At 32.2% G+C, this 17,500-nt stretch overlaps 1 protein-coding gene across 1 annotated transcript in view; it reads left to right on the forward strand.

Annotated features, from left to right (window-relative positions):
- Positions 1-17,500, forward strand: part of LOC136831164 (nephrin-like) — a 337,951-nt gene that overhangs the window by 164,144 nt on the left and 156,307 nt on the right. Inside the window, exon 6 of the mRNA XM_067091120.1 lies at positions 16,577-16,731. Within this exon, the coding sequence (XP_066947221.1) occupies positions 16,577-16,731 (155 nt within the window). The remainder of the gene's footprint in view (positions 1-16,576; positions 16,732-17,500) is intronic.

A 17,500-nucleotide genomic window follows, 5' to 3' on the forward strand; every position in this document is an offset into this window, starting at 1 on the left:
TATATATATATATATATATATATATATATATATATATATATATATATATATATATATATATATATATATATATATATATATATATATATATATATATATATATATAGAGAGAGAGAGAGAGAGAGAGAGAGAGAGAGAGAGAGAGAGAGAGAGAGAGAATTTTACAACTCTTCACAATTCCTAAATATTGCTGAGGCATGTTTAATGATTATCAGAGCGAGAAAAATAAATAGAGAGAGAGAGACTGACAGACTGACTGTGCCCTCTGATCCCCGAATAATGATGGACCAGGGCCACACACAACAATCACCTCGGGACTTGAATTTACACTTTCCGTCCGCTCACAACAAAGGCATATTGACGCCTGGCGCGAGAATACGCTTTCTAAACGCGACCTCCGCTCAAAAGCTTTGGCTGACAAAGGTATAATCGACGCGTTGCTTTGCCAAAGGAAGGGTTGGAAATAGTGGGCGTATAATAGATGGTAAAATATAGTGCCAAGGCTAAAAAAAAAAATAGGGCTAAAAAGAAGACTTTGGCGATGAAAGAGGGTTGCAAATAGACGGTGTATAATAGACGTTAAGACGTATTAGAAAAGCAAAAGAAAAAAAGACTTTAAAGACTTTGCGATAAAAAAAAGACTTTGCCGATGAGAAAGGGAGGTTTGAAGAGGAATGGTAAGTTAAAAAGGAAGGACAGATATAAGCAGGAGAGAGAGAGAGAGAGAGAGAGAGAGAGAGAGAGAGAGAGAGAGAGAGAGAGAGAGAGAGAGAGAGAGAGAGAGAGAGAAATTTCATATTTTCCAATATATCTGTAAATATAGCAAAACTTTTTTTTACTGAGAGAGAGAAAGAGAGAGATTTCATATTTTCTAATATACCTGTAAATATAGCATAAACGTTTTTACTGAGAGAGAGAGAGAGAGAGAGAGAGAGAGAGAGAGAGAGAGATTTCACATCTCCAAATATCATACCTGTAAATATAGCATAAATTTTCTATTACTGAGAGAGAGAGATTTCACATCTCCAAATATTATACCTGTAAATATAGCGTAAATTTTTTATTACTGAGAGAGAGAAGGCGGGTATTTCAAATCTAATAATATACCTGTCAATATAGCATAAGCATTTCTATTATTTATTAAAAAGAGAGAGAGAGAGAGAGAGAGAGAGTTAATTTCGACCTTCGGCACAGAACCTGAATTTATTTATGAGAATAGACACGGCAATATCGAACTCGCCTAACATATATATGTCTCTTGGCTGAATTGTTATGGTCGCTGTCATTCTAATTCTAAGCCTAAAAGAGATAGGATCTAGTTGTAGTAATATATATATATATATATATATATATATATATATATATATATATATATATATATATATATATATATATATATATATATATATATATATATATATATCTTTACATAGTAAGTGGGGTAAATCCTATGTATACCTCTAGCCTGAGAAAATCTATGTTACCTGTCAGGTGCAGTAAACCCCAAGAGAGAGAGAGAGAGAGAGAGAGAGAGAGAGAGAGAGAGAGAGAGAGAGAGAGAGGTAAACCAGTGTAATAATAGTGGGTGTGTATTTATGTTATAGAGAGAGAGAGATATTCCACTTTACGAAATGTTAGAAATTTTAAAGCCAACCAATATAATAGTGTGCGTGTGTGTGTGTGTGTGTGTGTGTGAGAGAGAGAGAGAGAGAGAGAGAGAGAGAGAGAGAGAGAGAGAGAGAGAGAGAGAGAGAGATTTCAAATCTAAAATTCCTGTAAATATAGCATAAACGTTTTATTACTAGAGAGAGAGAGAGACAGACAGACAGAGAGCTTCTCTACAGTGTATCGAGGAATGTTAGAATTTTTCTTCCATTTTGCCTTTGCTTATACCACACAGAGAGAGAGAGAGAGAGAGAGAGAGAGAGAGAGAGAGAGAGAGAGAGAGAGAGAGAGAGAGAGATTGATTCTACTTCACAAAATACCGGAAACTTTAAAACAGAAGCAATATTTATATAATATTGTGTGTGCATTCATTTGTTTGTGAGAGAGAGAGAGAGAGAGAGAGAGAGAGAGAGAGAGAGAGAGAGAGAGAGAGAGAGAGAGAGAGATAGGCTGGGTGGATGGCGAATGGAATCGATAACGGCCGTTGCACAGAGATGAGACTTCCATTATCTATTCATACGAAGCAATTGCTTTTATTTACTCCCTAACGATAACATCAGAATATAGTTTCACTCGTTAATGAGCTTCTGTGTCAAAGGCAAACCCTTTTTTTTTATTTCTTTCATATCAGTGCTACGCCTTCTTTTGTTCGCTCGTATTAATCAGCTGTGAATGAGCCTGAAATTTAATCTCTCTCTCTCTCTTTCTTTTTCTCTCTCTCTCTCTCACACACACGCAAAAGTATGAAAGTATATTTTTGCTGAAAGTTTCTCTGCATTGCACACAAACTTAAATACACACAAGCAAGCACTTTTGCTCTCTCTCTCTCTCTCTCTCTCTCTCTCTCTCTCTCTCTCTCTCTCTCTCTCTCTCTCTCTCTCTCTCTCTCTCTCTCTCTCAAAGGTATGATAGTATATTTTTGCTGAAAGTTTCTCTACATTGCATACTCTCTCTCTCTCTCTCTCTCTCTCTCTCTCTCTCTCTCTCTCTCTCTCTCTCTCTCTCTCTCTCTCTCTCAGAATTGTTTGTCTTCAAGCGACCATCGGCTGTACTTGAAGGTGTACTGAGGCTCTCTCTCTCTCTCTCTCTCTCTCTCTCTCTCTCTCTCTCTCTCTCTCTCTCTCTCTCTCTCTCTCTCTGCCCAAGTGTGTGTTCTCCATGAAGCCCAGGAGCAGAGAATATCGGGCAAGAAATATGGACTACTAAGGATATTGGAGAATCGATTATAGGAGACACACTCCGGGTTATTCTGTGACATAAGACATTGCAACTTGCTTTATCATCGCTTATTCTGTTTTTTTTTATTTTTTTATTTTTTTTTGTCTCATGAAGTGATGACACTTCAGTTATTATGTTTTGGAGTTTTTCAGGAAGTCTTTCAGTCATAAGTCATAGATTTTGTTCCAGTCATGAGTCTTATTGGATTTTGGTTCAGTCATAAGTCAAGGTTTTTTTTTTTTGGCATAAGTCATGGATTTTATTCCAGTTTCAATCATAGATTTTGTTTCTCTGTGTTTCAGTCATAAGTCATATATAGATTTTGTTTTAGTCATGAGTCATAGATTTTGTTTTAGTCATAAGTCATAGATTTTGTTTCAGTCTTAAGTCATAGATTTCGGTCCAGTCATAAGTCTTAGATTTTGTTTCAGTTTCAGTCATAAGTCATGGATTTTGTTTCAGTCATAAGTCATAGATTTCGTTTCAGTCACAAGTCACAGACTTTGTTTCAGTCGTAAGTAATCGATTTTGTTTCAGTCATAAGTCGTAGATTTCGTTTCAGTCATGAGTCTTAGATTTTGTTCCAGTTTCAGTCATAGATTTTGTTTCAATCATAAGTCGTAGATTTTGTCTCAGAATTTTGTTCCAGTCATAAGCTATAACTATTGTCATCAGTCACAGATTTTGTTTCAGTCATAAGTCATAGATTCTGCAAAAAAAATAATAATAAGTGTCTCATAAATTTTACAGTAATAATAATAATAATAATAATAATAATAATAATAATAATAATAATAATAATAATAATAATGAAAAATCAGAACAGCTGTCATTACCAATATGAAAGATACATTGGACCTTATGCACCAGACTCAGTCCTCCCCCCTTTTCCAGAGATCCTTGGGGTGGCCGGAAGCCCTAATCAGATAATGGTCGAACCGTGATGCATTATGCAGATTAGACTATAAACAGACCCATCTGTTATGCCGAGGTTATCTAATTTTTTTTTTTATTTGTCAATTTTTTTTAATTTGATTTTTAATCGAGTGAACCAAACAACGGAAGAGAGAGATACCTCTGGTTGATAAATATGTGTAATATTCATATTTTTTTTATTTTTGTCATAGGATATAACAGGTTTTTTTTTTCATTTGTCATAGGATATCAGAGGATATTTTTTATATTTGTCATAGGATATCAGAGGATATTTTTTATATTTGTCATAGGATGTCAGAGGATATTTTTTATATCTGTCATAGGATATCAATAGTTATTTTTTTATTATTGTAATAGGATATCAAAAGATTTTTGTTTCATTTGTCACAGGATATCAATAGTTATTTTTGTATATTTGTCACAGGATATCAAAGTTATTTTTTATATTTGTAACAGGATATCAGAAGTTTTTTATATTTGTCACAGGATATTAATAGGTATTTTTTTCATTTTTCATAGGATATCAAAGGTGGTTATTTTTTTTCATTTGTCACAGGATATCAAAAAGTGTTTTTTTTTCATTTGTCACAGGATATCAAAGGATACTTTTCTCATTTGTCATACTGTAGAATATTAAAGGATTCTTTTCCATTTGTCACGGAATATCAAAGGATTTTTTTTTTCATTTGTCAGTATATCAAAGGATTTTTTCATTTGTCACAATGTATCAAAGGATATTTTTTTCATTTGTCACAAGGTATCAAAGGATTTTTTTTCGTTTGTCAGGATATCAAAGGATATTTTTGTTTAGCTCCGATTCTAGGATCATCGAAAAGGTTCTTTGCGGCGTCCCTTCGGCCCCTAGCTACACCCCCTTTCATTCCTTTTACTGTGCCTCCGTTCATATTCTCTTTCTTTCATCTGACTCTCCTCAACCTTCTCCTAACAATTGATTCATAGTGCAACTTTTTACTGTCAGTTTCCCTTTCAGCGCTGATTGCCCTTACCATAGGTCCCAGCACTTGGCCTTTGACCTAAATTCTATTTTCCATTTCTATCACGAAACAAAACTAGGAAATATTATTATCATCTGGCTTCGCTGAGGAGTTAATCGGTTGCATTTGCCAAAGACGAATTCATTCCCGCCGCTTTTGCTTTTCATTTTTTGAATTATTATTATTTTTTTAGGGGGGGGCGGGGGGTCCTGTGTTAAAGCGCATGTTGTTTTTCGCCCCAGACGGTTTTCGTGAATGTTGTTCGGAAAAATATGAAAGTGATGTCCATTTGATGGGGAAAATGGAGTGCGTGAAATTCCGCTGGGAATTTGAGAGCCATTTATTAATATGTGTAGCTATTTTTGTTTCGATTCATATATATATACACACAGTATATATATACATATATATATAATATATATATTTTATATATCCATATATATGTACATTTATATATATATATATATATATATATATATATATATATATATATATATATATATATATATATATATATATATATATATATATATATATATATATATATATATATATATATATATATATATATATATACATTATTATTGAATATATAATATACACTTGTTATTGAATACTACACAAACACACACACACACACACACACATATATATATATATATATATATATATATATATATATATATATATATATATATATATATATATATATATATATATATATATATATATATATATGTATGTATATATATATATATATATATATATATATATATATATATATATATATGTATGTATGTATATCTATATATATATATATATATATATATATATATATATATATATATATATATATATATATATATATATATTCGAATCTTACGCAGGAGAAAAACTTTTTTTCATTTATTTCGTATCTAGATTCAAGACTTGTGGTAATAAGCTTTGAAAATTATGAGGTTAACATACAAATACACATATACATCCATATATTCGTGTATGTATGTGAGTATGTATACGCTAAATTATATCATGGCTAAATATGGAACTCATTTTGAAAATGCACATTGAACACGGTTACAGTTTCTCGTTTATAGATTATTGGCAGTCGAATCAGGAGGGAGAGCATTAAATTGTTGTAGTAAGTGAATTACACACTGAATCTAGTTCACTGCATGGATTATATCTCTCATGAACCATGTTTGCAATGCGTGAAATGGAAAGGGTGTTTATGGCATTCTCGTATATTGTATTTTTCGGGATGCCTTTCATGAAAACGCTGTTGTACCTGACTTGATTAAATAGGAATTGTTTTTTGTCTTAAAGGGTAAATTTTAAATCTCATCAGCTGACTACTTCGTGACTAAAATCAGCCATTTTTAGTTTTCTGTAAAAGAAAACTATCGTTCCGGCTTTCTCTGTCCGTCCACACATTTTCTGTCCGCCCTCAGATCTTAAAAACTACTAAGGCTAGAGGGATGCAAATTGGTATTTTGATCATCCTCCCTGCAGTCATCAAACATACCAAATTGCAGTCCTCTAGCCTCAGTGATTTTTATTCTATTTAAGGTTAAATTTAGCCACAATGGTGCTTCTGGCAGCGATATAGGCCAGGCCACCATCGGGCCATTGTTAAAGTTTCATGGGCCGCGGCTCATACAGCATTATACCGAGACCACCGAAAAATAGATCTATATTCGGTGGCCTTGATTATACGCTGTAACGGCTATACAGAAAACAAGACTGCGCCGAAGAAACTTCGGCGCATTTTTTACTTGTTTAATACAGTAATAGGATTATTTTTAAAGATACGAAATATAAGCTATTTAATAAACATAAAAGAATAAATATCAACTAATTAATATGCATAAAAACAAAGTATAAACAAATTAATATAAACATAATAAAACGAGATATGAACTAATTAATATACATATAAAACCGCTCATGAATAACTTGTGTGCTGAATATAACTTTTATATTTTCACCATGGTTCTCCATAAATCACTGAATGAACTTAAAGGTTAAACATGCCTGATATGACATTAAGCGTAATTCAGATGATATTGCGTCATAGATTGTCGTCAGGACGTAACAATACCACCGCCAACATCAGCAATAATAGTAACAATGACAACAAAGATTGTATTCACAACTCCGGTTGTAGTCAAACACAGTCTTCCGTGACAGGGAATAATCTTGATAAGAACGCAAATCAGATAATGACGTAACCAGCTCGTATCGTGAAGTTTAGCATGTAAGGGTGAATTTCCAATCTTGTTTGCGTGTGCGTATGTATGTATGTTTGTATGTTTGTGTGTGACGAAATGAATTCGTTTTACCCGTCCACAAAATGAAGAAGTCATCTTAATCACAAAAATACAACAATGCCTGTGTAGACGGACTGCTAAAATGATCTTCCTGGTCCTCGTTATAGCATGTGGGGGTGAATTTCCATCCTGTGTGTGCGTCTGTGTTTGTGTATACGTGTGTATATGTGCATGTGTGTATGTTAAGAAGAGATTGCGTTTTACCTGTCCACAAAATGAATAAGCCATCTTAATCACAATAAAGGCAGTATAGACGGAGAAATAAGGTGGTCTTATTGATCCTCATTTTAAATCTTTACTAGCTCTTGATCTTAAACCCTTGGTATATATATATATATATATATATATATATATATATATATATATATATATATATATATATATATATATATATATATATTGAGAGAGAGAGAGAGAGAGAGAGAGAGCTGTTAACGAACCCTCTAAGCCTTTTCCTCTGACGTATATCTCTTGTAAAGCTTCTGTGCTAGAGGATATATAACGCATAAATGAAATGAAATTGTTTTTACTGATGCTTGTTGTGTCCAACATTATTTGCATAAGGGTAAAGCGGGTTTTAAATTCATTAAGTGAGATAAATACCCTCTCTCTCTGTACGCTTAGTTTCCGTGCTTGAGTAAATGAAATGTGGGTAGGGATTACCGTAGAGTTTTGTATCGTCTAGTCGCCGCAGATATGGATAGTTTGTCTTTGGGAAGTTATATTATCTTCAACGTTTAATAATTTTAATTATCAAATATTGTACTTATTTAATATATATATATATATATATATATGTATATATATATATATATTTATATATATAGGTATATACATTTATATTTATATGTACATATATATATCACATTAACTATAAAACAAAATATACACAGCGTGGATTCGATTATTACATTCGTTAAGTTTATAATGAAGGTAACAAGGCCTTTTTATGATGTCAATTTTTATACCCTGGTTATTTCTGCCAGACATTCTAATGATGTGGGTGCTATTAGATTATTAGATTATTGTGTGAGTGTGTGTGTGGTTGCGTGTGCAACTTCCCTCTTAATTGAATATTAAAAACTCCCCATAACTCTGACTTCCCCATGGTGGTAAGTAGATGATCCGAGAGAGTGTAATATCTTTTTTTTATTATTATCCTTTACAACGTACCGTCTCTTTGTTTAGCATGAATTTCCATACGCCAAAGAGGCTTTTCGTGTGAGCTCTATATTGTCAGCACGAGTTGAATAACATTAGTAAGCTCGCTTTGTGAGAGTTACCTAGATGCATAGAAAGGGCTGCATTGTTTTCTCATTAAGAGGAAATTAATAATTAATCTTGCTGGCTAAGAACATAATTCCACCTCTTCTCTCTCTCTCTCTCTCTCTCTCTCTCTCGCGCGCGCGCATTGTGTAGCCAGCAGCCTCCCCTCTTAAGTTGTAAGTGAAATGGGGCTGGATAATTTTTTAAAATTATTATATATGCCGTAATTTTAATTATTTATGCTTGTTGGATTAGACGTTTCAGTATTTAATGCAAATTTGTATGTACTGTATATGTATATGTATGTATGTATGTATATATATATATATATATATATATATATATATATATATATATATATATATATATATATATATATATATATATATATAGATAGATATACACACATAAATATATATATGTATATATATTTTATATATACGTATATATACAGTATATACCTATATATATACATACTTTCATATACACATTTATACACATACATACATACACTTATATACATACATACATACATACAGACACACACATTACTCAATGTTATACCCACTTGTGCGAGATTATTTAGTCCTGTTAGAAAACATAATATTGGCTATACAAAACTTTCACTCGTGCCTCTAAATCCAATTGTGCCTCAAGAGTTAATTATGTATCAGGTAGTTAATCGACTGTGTGGTGGGCTGATGCCATAGTGACGTCTTGCATACACATGAGCATCCATACATAGATACATACACAGTAACATACCAATTAAGACAGAAATATTAGTACATAAACTGATAAGTCTAATATCCTCTCTCTCTCTCTCTCTCTCTCTCTCTCTCTCTCTCTCTCTCTCTCTCTCTCTCTCTCTCTCTCTCTCTCTCAATTAATTTTAAATAATTAAGTTGCGAGAGTTTCAGTGACACTGCGAGTATTATATATACCTGTAAAGGGCAGAGCGATGACGCAAAGAACTTCGTCCACCATTTCTCATGCAAATTTATGCTAAAGTAATTCGTCGTAACAGGGTCAGCTCTGGAGGCACTCAGTGGTGGTTCTGGCACTGAGTCATAATAATTTTAAAAGGGGCTAAAAAAACTTCATTTAAAATCTCTTTTTGGAGCCACTAGAATCTTTTCTTTGTTTTTCTTTAATTTTTTTAAGAAACACAGGAATCCTTTTTTTAATTTTTTTTAAACCACAGGTATCCTTTATTTATTTTTCTTTATTTCTTTAAAGCCACAGGAATCCTTTCTTTATTTATCTTTAATTCTTAAAAGCCACAGCAATCCTTTATTTATTTTTGTTTAATTCTTTAAAATAAAGGAATCCTTTCTTTAGCTTTATTTAATTCTTTAAAGCCACAGGAATCCTTTCTTTAATATTATTTAATTCTTTAAAGCCAAAGGAATCCTTTCTTTACTTATCTTTAATTCTTTAAAGCTACAGTAATATTTTCTTCATTTTTATTTAATTCTTAAAGCCATACGAATCCTTCCTTTATTAATCGTTAATTTTTTTAAGACACAGGAAGCCTATCTTTAATTTTTTCAGTATTTTAAAGCCACAGGAACCCTTTATTTTTCTTTGATTATTTAAAGCCACAGGAATTCTTTTTTTTTTTTTCTTTAAAGCCACAGGACTCCTTTCTTTACAGTCCCTATTCTTTCAGTTTTTTAAAGCCACAGGAATCCTTTATTTATTTTTCTTTAACTATTTAAAGCCACAGGAACCCGTTATTTTTTTTCTTTAAAGCTACAGGAATCCTTTGTTTATAATCTGTTTTCTTTGAAGCCACAGGAATCCTTTACCTTTTAATTCCTTATAGCCACAGGAGTCCTTTTTATACAATCCTGTATCTTTAAAGCCACAAGAATTCTTTCTTTATTTTTCTTTAATTGTTTAAATCCACTGGAATCCTTTCTTTATTTTTAAATTCTTTAAAGCCAACGGAATCCTTTCTTTATTTTTCTTTAATTCTTTAAAGCTACAGGAATCCTTTATTTTTTTCTTTAAAGCCACAGGAATCCTTCCTTTATTTATCTTTCATTCTTTAAAGCCACAGGGATCCTAGCTTTATTTTCCTTTAATTCTTTAAAGCCACAGGAATCTTATTTTTCCCTGTAAAGCCACAGGAATCCTTTATTTTTTTCTTTAAAGCCACAGGAATCCTTTATTTATCTTTAATTCTTAAAAGCCACAGGGATCCTTTCTAAATTTTTCTTTAATTCTTTAAAGCCACAGGAATCCTAGCTATATTTTTGATAATTCTTTAAAGCCATGGGAATCCTTTCAATATATTTCTTTTTTGTATTGCCACAGGAATCTTTTCTTTATAATCCTTTTTCTTTAAAGCCACACAAATTCTTCCTGAGCTGAAAAAGCTTTTACTGCTTCGTGCTTTATCTGTAGCAGTGCTTAGCAAGTCTTACTTCCCAGCCATCCAAATTATCTTCAGGGTAAAATAGCAGCATTACCGTGCATTAGAATTTCTGGATTTCCCATAGGGGAAATTACAAACTGTGTTTACGTTCCAGGGGCTTTGTAAATGCGAAGCATAATCAGATGTAATGTTTGCTGTGTTGTATATCACACACGGGCATTCCTCCCTGCTATGCCGGGTGCTTTTGCATCCAGACAAGAGTAAATAAATATATAAATCTTCTTAGAATCATAATCTTACTTGTATTCTGCTTGTGGGGACAGAGCTGTTGTATAACTTCAATTGTTTCAGCATTGTTTTTCTTGCTAGATGAGTTTCCCAGACGAAAAAAAGATAGATGATACAAATCTCGCTCAAGTTTTTATTCCAAATTTTATTCGAAATAGCAGACTCTTAGGTATCTTTTTATATATATATATATATATATATATATATATATATATATATATATATATATATATATATATATATATATATATATATAACTTCGTGAATTCCACAGAGGCAGTATGACTTGTAACGACAAAGAGAGAGAGAGAGAGAGAGAGAGAGCGCATCTTTAATTCCTCGTCGTAAAGAGACATCCTGCACCTGAAAGAAGCTTGGACGTATATTATGCAGGGAAAATATTCACCCGCTGAGGGTGTTAATAATATATCATCGTATATTTCTTCACTAAACTATTTTGCCCCCCAGCACAGCTCAGAGTAAGATTGTATCTTATAAATATAAATATATAAAATGTATATATATATCACATTTGTTGGTATCGTATTGCCTTTTATGCAAATGCCTGCCAAGTTCTCTCTCTCTCTCTCTCTCTCTCTCTCTCTCTCTCTCTCTCTCTCTCTCTCTCTCTCTCTCTCTCTCTCTCTCTCTCTCAGTTTTGCCTTTTGAAAATATCTGCCAATTTTGTCATGTGGACTCTCTCTCTCTCTCTCTCTCTCTCTCTCTCTCAATGTATGTAAGTATATGTGTGTGTTTGTGTCTTCCACATTTTCTGAAGTAATTTACCGCATACTTGCCACAGTTGGAAAAATCTCTCTCTCTCTCTCTCTCTCTCTCTCTCTCTCTCTCTCTCTCTCTCTCTCTCTCTCTCTCTCTCTCTTAATGTATGTAAGTGTATGTGTGTGTTCGTGTCTTCCACGCTTTCTGAAGTAATTAACTGTGTACTTGTCACAGTTGGAAATCTCTCTCTCTCTCTCTCTCTCTCTCTCTCTCTCTCTCTCTCTCTCTCTCTCTCTCAATCTGAACGCAATCAAAAACTGACCTCGTCGTAAGCATTTGTCCTTTTCATTTTTACTCTCACTCGGTAAGACCACCCGCCGTTCCGAACGGCAATGAGACGGAACGCGCCATCATCCCGTTCAGACCGTTCCCCCGTTCATAGTGACGTAACGGCCGGGGCTTCCAATCGATGCTATTCTTGTGCATAGTTAATGAGGATCTCCGTTGCAATGTTGCAAAATTGATGGCCCGCCTCATCATTCCCAAGGCGACGTGTGTATAATCTAATCACGGGGGCGATATCCCCCGGGGGCGAGCCTCATTTTTTTTCCCTTCTTCCTTCTTCCTCGTTCTGTTTTGCTTCCTCCTTTTTCTTTCCATTTTCTGGCCTTTCTCGTCTTCTTTCTCTTAGTTCTTCGTTATTCTCTGTCTTTCCTTCTCTCCTCTTCGTCTTGTTTATACTTTACGTCATAATTATCTTGGTTATTTTTCCTTCTCTTCTTTCCTATGTATTATTTTTCTTCTTTTAGTCTTCTATCTGTTTCTCCAGATTCTCCCACTTTTCTCTCCTTCCTTCCCCTTCTCTCCCACTTTCCTCTCCTCCCTCCCACTTTCTTCTCCTCCCTCCCACTTTCCTCTCCTCCCTACCCCTTCGTGTGGTGTGAGGCAAAGCATCAAAGCGTGTGTTGTGTCAGTTCACAAAACGTAAATAAATATATAAAATCAGTAAAGATTGCACCGAAGTTTCTTCGGCGCAGTCAAGTTTTCTGTACAGCGTATGATGCTGTATGAACCGCGGCCCATAAAGCTTCCAACCACTGCCAGACTCACGATTATGGATAACTTAAACATTTAATAAATTAAAAACTACTGAGGCTAAAGGGCTACAATTTGGCACGTTGGATGACTGGAGGGTGGATGATCAACATACCAATTTGCAGCCCTCTAGCCTCAGTAGTTTTTAAGACCTGAGGGCAGAGAGAGAAAGTGCGGACGGACAGACAAATCGCCATATCAGTAGTTTTCTTTTACAGAAAACTAAAAATGTAAATAATCGTGGCATTCCATACACACTAAACATTTCTCTCGATTTGACTTTCTGCAAAACTCAAATGACACTGAAAAATAAACTTCATTTTAACAAGAACTTTTCAAGTTATTGTTTCCTCACTTATTTAGTAAAGATATAGAAAGATTTTCCATGTCTTTCAAATATTGTACGGTTTTGTCATGACGCCACATTCTTTGGAAGCTTGAATGTCAGTTCAATGGCCCCTGTGGTGCGCTTGTTCTATTTGAATAGGGCTCATCTTCTGTATAATAATAATAGTAATAATAATAATAATAATAATAATAATAATAATAATAATAATAATAATAATAATAACTTCTTTTACTTCTTTCAAGTGAACTCCATATTCCATGGAAGCTTGAATTTCAAGTCACTGACACCTTTGGTGAGTTTGTTCTATATGAGTAGAGTCCATCTTCTGAATGATGATAATAGTAATAATAACTTCTGTTGCTTATTTCAAAGGAACGCCATATTCTTTGGAAGCCTGAGTTTCAATTCATTTGCCCATTTGGGCTTTTTCCATGTGAATAGGGCTCATCTTGCGAGTAATAATAATAATAATAATAATAATAATAATAATAATAATAATAATAATAATAATAATAATAATAATAATAATGGACACCATATTCTTTGGAAGTTTGAATTTCAAGTCAATGGCCCCTGTGGTGGGCTTGTGCATATGAATAGGGCTCATCTTGCGAATAATAATAATAATAATAATAATAATAATAATAATAATAATAATAATAATAATAATAATAATAATAATAATAATAATAATAATAGTAATAATAATAATAATAATAATAATAATAATAATAATTAATAATGATAATAAAGTTTCCATGTAGAATATATAAATTTTACATGCAAATTTTAGTACAGTCATGCATCATGCATGCAAAATGACACGCGAACAATTTATCCCCCAATGCATTGAATGCAAGAGCAGTTTAGAGTCAGAGGGCGGATGGAAATTCGCCGAATATAAATTCGTCGTAATGTAACAGTCGGCGGATATGATGATCGTAAATCATCAATTTATTCCTTCATTACCCATTCGGGCAATTTTGATCGCGCTGCGTCGCTTGTTGTCGTCCTCGATGAATAAATATTTGCCCGAGCTCTGTTCAAACACGACAGTACTACGGTTTCCCTTGTCTCAAATCTCGGCGATGGAGCCTGCGATTACTCGCGCTGTTTTGGTTATGAGTGGTGAGTGATTGTATGTTTTATATGTGTGTGTGTGTATATGTATGTGTGTGTATATATATATGTATATGTATGTATATTTTATATATATATATTATATATTCATATATATATATATATATATATATATATATATATATATATATATATATATATATAGTGTGTATATATAGTATATGTATGTGTTTAGTATGTATACATATATATGTAATATACAGTATATATATATATATATTATATGTATACATTTATATATATATATATATATATATATATAGAGAGAGAGAGAGAGAGAGAGAGAGAGAGAGAGAGAGAGAGAGAGAGAGAGAGGAGAGAGAGAGAGAGGTAGGAGTAATCGTACACTTATAGCATATTGACTTCTCTCATTTAATTCCCTCAAATAATTCAGGATGAAGCTGCGAGCCCCATCCCCTTCCCCTCAAATAGCTGCGACCCTCCGTAGCCTATCAATTACCTTATATACATAAAATCCCCTGCCGAGGCGCAATTATTAGATTAATATTTCATCTAGCCATTTGGAAAAGCACAGTAAAAAGATATCGATCAGATACGCGACACGATTTATCATTTATTAAGCCCATTTTTTCAGGCAATTCTGTTGGGGGAAATAAATCTACTTACTTCGTGATGATGACTTGAAGGACGCTCTTGTGTATTGCTTATGCAACTTGGAAGGACGTCGGAAATATTGCAGTTAAATAGAATATTCTAGAGGGTTTCTTATGGTAGCGGACGAAAATGGCGAGACAGGAGAACGCGGTTGAATAATAGAATTTACACTCACATTCCCTCGTTTATTATTCTGATATTGGTAATATGGCGTTTTTTTGTTTTTTTGTTTTTCTTTATTCGGCTTGATATGGATGGTTTATTGATAATTTTTTTGTCTGTTGGGGTAAATGTTTTTGTATTTTGTACTCACAAACGCGCGTGCTCACATAATACACACACACACACACACACACACACACACACACACACACACACACACACATATATATATATATATATATATATATATATATATATAATAAACTATATAATGTAAATACATACATGTAAGTATAAGTATATATATATATATATATATATATATATATATATATATATATATATATATATATATATATATATATATATATATTATATATATATATATATATATATATATATATATATATATATATATATATATATATATATATATAAATATATATATAGGCTTTACGTTTACTAACATCAAAGAATCAATTATCAAAGCATTTGATTTTCATAGGCAATCAAACATGTAGTGTCTTTAGTAGCAATGTCACGCTTCAAAGATGAGCCTATTATATAGATTAATAAATTAATCAAATTAATGATCAGAATGTTGAATTGTATAGTTAATTATTTCCAGTTATAGGAAAGAATGACGTTCTGAACTACCACTCATCAAAATCGGAATCAGACAATAAAAAAAAACAGTTAATTAAAAATATGAAATATGACAAGTTTTTTTATGATATAGTTATAGACAAGAGTATTCCTTTGAACTACCAAATTCATTAAAATCTGCATGAGACAAAAAAATTAATTGATTAAACAAATGAAGTGTAAAACTAATTTATTTTTAATTAATGCAATCTGGGAAACTGTGTATTCTTCCCTATGGACAATCAAATATGTGTGACCAAATTTTTCATAAACGTAATTTTTTTGTATCTGAGATTTCTCCCTTAAATGATCCCATTAGAGGACTTGCCATTGCGTTAAAAATGAGTATAGCTAAATTTGGATCAGTACTGTGAAATGCAAATAACATGAAAGTGATATTTTACAAGAACTGTGGTCTGAGTTGTCTTAACTCAAAACTATTTTCTTAGTTGTCTTAGAACAAAAAATTCTTTGACGGTCTGAGTTCTCTTGTTTTGAGTTTTTCTTGGTCCGAGGTGCATAGCCCCATGAGTCATGTTTTATGATAAAAATTTATGGTTTTATTCATTTGTATAATATATACCTTGAGTAATCCTTACACTTAAGCTTCTTTGCAGCGTTATAGTTTATCCTGAAATTGTAATTATTATTATAATAATAATATTTTCTATTCCACAGTCTAGTAATAATAATAATAATAATAATAATAATAATAATAATAATAATAATAATAATAATAATAATAATAATCTTGCTTTCCATTCCACAGTGCGGCCAATCGTTACGAGACTAGAAGCTCACCCTAAGGGACTCCGCGTCGGGCGGGACTACGAGATCACTTGCACCACCGCAGGTTCGAGGCCTCACCCGAATATCACCTGGACGCTCGGAAACATAGCTTCTGTGACGCCGCTCCCTGCTCACGTGAGTTCTTCCCTGGAGCCTTCTGACTTTTGCATTGTTTTTGAAAGGAGCGTCGTTATTTGTCGGTGAATTTGTCACCTTTTTTTATTAATTTTTATTTATCACTTTTTATTGCTAATTTGAGTAATTTTTATGTATCACTTTTTATTGTTAATATATTTCATTATCGTATGGAGTTTACGTGTTGATTTTTTTATCGACTTTCTCTTCTTTTTTTTTACACTTTTCCATGCTTTTTGGTTTTTTCATTTATTTCCTTATTGTTTTCTCTTATTACACTTTCGTTAGGATGCTTTTTTTATACTTTTGTAATTTTTTTAGTTTTGTTCATTTATGTATATCATTATTTTCTCTTCGTAAATTACTTTCTCTTTTTATACTTTTGTTATGACCTCTCATATATATATATATATATATATATATATATATATATATATATATATATATATATATATATATATATATATATATATATATATATATATATATATATATATATATATCTGATCACTTTTAAATACGTAGAATTATCCAGTGAAAGTTCATGTCCTTTTGACGATAATGATAATAGTAATCGGAGTAATAAATAATAATAATAATGATAATAATAATAATTATTATTATTATTATTATTATTATTATTATTATTATTATTATTATTATTATTATGATTATCATCATCATCCACTCAATTTGTCTCCTGGCTACACAAATGATCACTTATCAATATGTGAAATTATCCTGTGAAAGTCCATGGCCTTTCAATAAT

Source organism: Macrobrachium rosenbergii, chromosome 48, assembly GCF_040412425.1.
Source record: "Macrobrachium rosenbergii isolate ZJJX-2024 chromosome 48, ASM4041242v1, whole genome shotgun sequence".
NCBI lineage: Eukaryota > Metazoa > Arthropoda > Malacostraca > Decapoda > Palaemonidae > Macrobrachium > Macrobrachium rosenbergii.